The 6,239-nt window shown below is 47.4% G+C and overlaps 1 protein-coding gene across 1 annotated transcript; it reads right to left on the bottom strand.

Moving 5' to 3' along the window:
* Nucleotides 1–2,453: 2,453 nt before the first annotated feature.
* Nucleotides 2,454–5,775, bottom strand: Znf518b (zinc finger protein 518B). The gene has a single exon (XM_051200260.1). It carries the CDS (start codon nt 5,745–5,747, stop codon nt 2,478–2,480), a length of 3,270 nt encoding a protein of 1,089 aa, XP_051056217.1. The 5' UTR covers nt 5,748–5,775; the 3' UTR covers nt 2,454–2,477.
* Between the last annotated feature and the right edge of the window lie 464 nt (nt 5,776–6,239).

Raw genomic sequence — 6,239 nt, 5'->3', positions numbered from 1 at the left:
GAGGGTAAACATATCAAATTTAGTTCAGTTCAAAAGTTGTGTGTCCCATGATGGGGGCTCACAAAATGTCTTGGCCTGTAGATTTTCGAATAAAATATATCTATTGAGAGGACACTTAAGAGTCAAGAGGCTTAAATTTTTTTTTTTATTCTACTTGTCTATATCATAAATATAAGAACTTTCCATTTTTTGGTCCCCCAAAGTAAGAAAAACTAGCTTAAAAAATAAGTTTAAAATAATTTTATAAGTCCTATCAACAAAATGTAGTGACTAGAGATCCTTCAGAGTCAAGGTAAGACTATGGAAGAACCACATTTCTGTCCTCCCTCCTATCCATTAGAAATGGGCCCTTCCACACACTTACCTACACGATAAGCTATTTCTAAAGATCTGTGTTTGGAAAAGTTAGTCACTTCCTCCTTTCCCACGCTTAGGACTTCAGGAGCCCTTGGAGTTCTTCAACAAGGACTGTAGTTCTGAAAATCCCCCCAAAGATTCGCTTCATATTCTGCTCACTAACTCCCGCTCCACACAGTTTTAGATAATACTTGAAAACAGCTGCTGTGGCAGTCTAACTATTCTGTTGACACCAACCTGTGTCAGCTCTTGGCCCAGCCATTCGGGGGATAAAACGGTGCAGCAGTGAGGTAGAGAAGGAACGGATCCCACAGTCTCTCCTGCCACATCACATGGAACGTTTGAGCTGGAGGGTACCAGTCTGCACCACAGGTCAGACCTCAGGATGCTCTGCATTACAGAGCCACCAAGCACCAATACAGTGACCCACGGGGGGGTTGTCTACTCCGTTTGCTCATAGGAATTGGGTCCCACCATTTACTGTGCTTTCATTTTCTAAAAAATGAGATGAAACCATTGTAAAAATGTTCTCTCAAAATAAATTATTTCTAGAATATAAAAGCTTTATATTTTCCAAGCTCATGTATCATTATAAAATAGGAAATCAGAAAATTAGCTGTTGCACAATTTGCATATGGTAAAAAATATTTATATGTGTACACATATATACACATATATAAAAATGCAACTTTAAATTAAAAGTATCAATTAACAAAATGGTCAGGTATTGAATTATACCTAAGAAAAGCCAAGTATTTATAACGAAAACAAATCTGAAAGGAGTATAGTCCACTGTGAGGAGAGAGGCTTGCCACACGAACAGGTAAAGTCAGGAAGTTTGATTACCCAAATTAGAAGTCCGCATGCCATTTTCACATGTAACCACCCCTCCTCCTAGTCCCACTCAAGGCATCACTAAACTCCTAAGGATGGGCAGCCTCAAGAGGGGTGGCCTGTGACTGGGCCCCCTGCCTGAGCAGCCCTTGCCCAGGAAGCCCTACCCATGCAGGAGACGGGCTTTCTCCTAATGTGCCCTGGTTTCATGTGAGCTGGTGGGGCTTGACACCTCTTAGGGGAGTGAGGTGAGCAAGGGGAGAACATCTGTGGCCAGACGAGGGGACAGGCTTGCTCCTTGCACTGAAAACGGGTAGTGTTTTTAACGCCTTCACAGACACAGGGCTTTTCCTGCAGTGGCTAGTGTTGATGAGGAAAAACGTTCTGGGTCTCAGACACGGAGACTGTGCTCTTTCCCAGGACCTACCTCTTCAGAAAGGGGCGAAGGGAGGGCCTGGGGAAACAGCCCTCTAACCCTACACTCTAGTGGTGGCATCCCCTGGGATTTTGGCACAGATCCCCAGGTGAGAAGGCAGTCACAGCAGGCCTTTACAGCCTGCTTTCAAGTCTGCTTGGAAGGACACTGCTGAGGCTTATGCTTCAATAGATCTGCTCCGTCACATATGAAAATGGCCCTTTATGTATGGAGCATTAAATGCAAAGACCAGGCTTAATTCTGTCTCTTCTTTGCCTAACAACAAAATAACCAATTATGTATTTCCTGACTATTATCAATGAGCAAGCAAAAACTGAACATTCAAAGTTTTGTCTTCTAACACCTGTTGCTGACACATTACCAGTGAAAGCAAAGCTCCTGGCCCTGCAGAACACTGCTAGTACCTGGGGTGGAGTGGGAGTCAAGCACAGCATCTTTTTTAACAAATTTAAAATGGCCCATCAAGTAGAAAATGCAATTTTTTATGTACCAAATACTATGAAAGAGTCAAAGCAAAATCACAGGGGATGTGTGCACATAGGCTTAACTCTCCAGCAGCACTCATCCAAGAAGCATGTCCCTCTAAAGGGATTATGAAAGATGTGTCTCAGAAAAATAAACACTAAGCAAGGAAGGTCACAGATCCCACTGAGAACCTTTGGAGACCATTCTATCCATTCAACAGAAAACAGTAGGATTTCCAGGGCCTCCCAGCTCTCCTGGTCCAGCCACTGAGCTCAGGTAAGGGGCTCGTCACCTTCCTATGGTGACTCTGGGGAAGGGTCTAGGGTATGACCCTAAGCCAGGAAAACTAGAAGAAAACCAATTTGCTTCAAACATCAGTTTTTACTCATTTGCCCTTTGAAGAAAGGACATCCCAGTCTCTGGTGGCCTCTATCAAATGCCGCTGGCCATGACTCATCCACTCTTCCTGGTCTTCATAGAGACGCCCACAGAACCAGCACTTAAATACACACTGGGCAGGGTCATCTGGCAAGGAGCCCACCACCTGGTAGTTGTTCTTATGGACCTTTTTCAGTTTCATTTTCAGCATCATCTGCCTCTTCATGTGGTTTGCTTCTTCTGAGTTCTGATAGGTCAGTCGCATGTGGTGCCGCCGGACACCCAGCTGACACCTAGTCCTCTCAGACAGGACAACCTTGAGGACATTGCCTTTGTACTTGTTGATTACCTTCATCACATTGGTCACTTCAGGGGAGTCCACATCAGGATGGTTTAACACAATGACTGGCTGGTTCCGACGAGGACATTTAATCAGCTGATCTGGTCTGGCAGCTATTAGTCGCAGCTGCCTTGCAACTTGGAAAAAAGGAGGGTCTTTGAAAGAGCGGCAGAGATCAGCCTGCATCTTGTTTTTCTTCTTGGCTGAGCTCACTTGCTTCGTTTTATTCTTGCCTATGGCTAGGTTTCTAGAAATGGGCCTCCCTGGCCTGCTGGAGTCATTGTTTCCTGGCTGTGTGCTATACACAGGGACAATTTTCTTAAGGGTAGTACTGTAGACAGTGTCTTCTTTTTTAGATTTGGGCCTAAGAGATGCCTCTAGATTTGGAGACATGTCTGCTGGCCCACGTCTGCACATCAGAGGTTGGGAGCCCGAGCCTGTCTGTTTCATAGGGCAGAATGGTAGCGGTTCTGCTAACTGGGCTTCACTGCAGGGGATGCTGACAGCTGTGTCACAGGTAGCCTCTATGATGTGAGCATCTTCAGAAGAGTTAAGGACCCTCAACACAGCCCCTTTGGGGATCAGCACTGGAGTAGCAACAGGAGTCTTTCGGGTCACCCTGCTTTCCACGTTCCCATCATCAATACTGACAAACTTGGAACACATCTGCTCAGCAAGCTGCCCGTTGCTAGTAACACTGCCCTCATTCTGAGGTGTTTGGAGAGGACCTACAGAAGGGCCAGAACTAGGGCCAGGGCCAGGGCTAGGGAGAGACTCACTCATTTCCTGAATACCCTTGGGAGTTGCTTTTGAAGTCAGCTTGGGTGCCTGCCCTATGGAACGTCGCTGAGCACCACTGGAAGACAAAGAGGAAGGCTTGCCACAAGATTCAATTAACTGTGCTATCTTTCTGCGCAGTAGTTCGATGGACTTTATTTTGGTTGTTGAACTATTCCACTTAATGCCCTCTGGTACGTTTTCAGATCCAGAGCTCAGGGAAAATACTGACGAGATGACTGGACCCTCGAATGTCTTTTCAGAGTTCTTAGGCTGCACAGGATGATCCCCAGGCTGTTGGGACCGCAGTTTCTCTTCCCCAGTAAGATTTATGTGTAAATAGTCTTTTTTCTGTGCAGAGGAAAGCTGGCCTGTATTTCCCACTGCCTTGTTTTCTCTCTGTTTGTCTTCCAGCTTCCTGTCGGCAGAAACCATTGTTTCAGTACAACTAATCCTATTCCTAGCTTCTAAGTCATTTTCACCTATAGGCAGTAAGTCCTTCTCTCCAGAGAAGGCAACCTTTGCAGGCAAAGAGGCAAGGGGAAGGGGCTGTTGAGAGTCACAGTGGGGAGCCCTTCCATCTTCAGCAAAAGAAACAGCTGATTTACTCAAAGGGTTTGCTGGGGTCCCAGGACCACAGGAAATACTGTTTTGTACAGAGGCTGGAGGATGACTTTTTAAGGCAACAGAAGGAAGGGCTTGAGGTGGACACAAACTATGCGTTTTCTGTAAATCTTTAATTGCATCCGAACCGCGAAAAGATTCTTGGTGACTGTGTACCCCAGAGTTGGGCATTAAGAAATTGCAAGACTTCATCCACTTCACATTTTTAAGCTGTTTCTGAACCAAGGAGTGCAGACGGTCAATGCCCACGAACTCTCCAGTGTTCCCTTCAGCTGCTTCTGGAGAAAGCGTTTTCTTCTGTCCCCCTGAGCCCTTCTCAGGAGTCATCCACTCCGAAGTGCCTCCATCGCCTCTGCCTGTTTCGAGGCGGGAGTTTTCTTCTAACGGAAATAGTTTCAGCACGAGCTGCTGCGTGCCATTGACGACCTTGACATCGATCAACTGGGCGAGGCAGTTGGTGGGGACTACCAGCTCCGAAGGTGCGACGACAGTCAGCGGCATGCCTGGCTGCACAGGCTCCTTTGAGGGGGAGAGCACTTCCACCTCAACACTCTTATTCCCCAACAGGCTCACCTCGCTCGGTTCACACAGGGCCATTTTGTTGGGAATACACACTACATCTTTCTGGTACTTCTTTAGCTCAGGTAACGACATCAAGCTGTGTGTCTTGTCCCTGTTGGCGTGGACAGAGAATCGGGACAGCTGGTCTGATACCTTGTTTTGGAAGGCAGCCCTGGGACTCGGGGCCTTGGAGAGTTCCATGCTCTGCTTTGAAACGGCGGCGGTTCTCTTGGGCTCCAGCTTGGCGACAGTTTTGAATGGTCGTTTGGCGCCAGCCCTCTCATGGACCCGCCTCCTGTGCTTGACGATGTAGTCGTTGCGGATGGCCCCGTACTCGCAGTACTCACACTGGTAAGGAAAGATTCCTGTGTGCTTCACCAGGTGCCTCTGAAACTCTCCCTTCGTGTATGAGATGTAGCTGCAGTGAGAGCAGAGGAACTTGATCTCCTCATGCTGCAGCGTGTGTTTTCTGTACTGCAGCGGGTCCTTGGTGGAGAACCGGCACTTGTCACAGTAGTATTTGCCTGGCTTGAAGTTCCTAACCTTAAATTTGTTATTTACAGGACTAGAGATGGCTTCCATCTCGTTTCTGACGTGAACAGCACCGGGGTTACCGTTCACAAAATGCAGCTGGGCAGGTACTGGGCGAAGGCTGCATTTGAAGCAGACATAGGCGTCTTCCTTCTGGCTCTGCCCGGGACCCTTCCTCAAGTCTTGAGGTGGGATCTTGTGAACACTTTTGCACTGCACACAAGTAGCGATGGTCATTATGGCAGCCTCTGCCTCTGAGCCTTGGTACAGCAGGGTTTGTGCTTCCTGTCTGTCTGGCCGGGTTGCTCTATTGCAATTAGGCTGTTTGGGGGACATGGTCAAAGAACTTGGTCCACCATTCACTTGTGTCGTATACAGCTGCTCTCCGATATCCTTCATCTTTATCTGCATACCCACATAGCCAACTGAAACTGAAGATGTCATTCGATGAAGCCCTCTGCAGACATCCTTCCCCCGCGCACCCAGGGACGGGTGGAGCAGCAGACACTTCTTGGCAAATACTTCTCAAGCACGTTTTGTGTCCATTCACACAGGGAATACGTGAACCACAATATGACTGCTCTCAGTTCTGTTTCCAGGCAACACTACAGGAAAAGACCATGAAGCATGATTAGTACAGAGACTCAAAGTTTAGCGAAGCTGCCACTGCTTCTACTCTACTGTAATGAGTCTGCGGGAACTTCCACAGAATCCCCACAGGAACCAAAGCACCTACTGCAGCAACACAAACACAAGCGTGCTGGCAAGCCTAAACCACAAACATTCTCTAGCCCAGGCATTCAGCAATCTCTAGACCAACCGTGAACCAGAGCTACCTGCAGGAAGGATATCATCAGTGGCTCAGGGTCACAAGGAGTAAGTACACTCTGGCAACTTCACAGGTAGTTTCAGATGATCTCAGAAAGACTCAACTCA

Source organism: Phodopus roborovskii, unplaced genomic scaffold, assembly GCF_943737965.1.
Source record: "Phodopus roborovskii unplaced genomic scaffold, PHOROB, whole genome shotgun sequence".
In the NCBI taxonomy this organism is placed as follows: Eukaryota; Metazoa; Chordata; class Mammalia; order Rodentia; family Cricetidae; genus Phodopus; species Phodopus roborovskii.
Note: the sequence above shows the minus strand (reverse complement) of the source record. Positions and strands in the feature narration are given on the sequence as shown.

Excerpts from the sequence above, each read along its gene's own strand:
- Znf518b (XM_051200260.1), bottom strand. The coding sequence starts at position 5,747 with ATGACATCTTCAGTTTCAGTTGGCTATGTGGGTATGCAGATAAAGATG.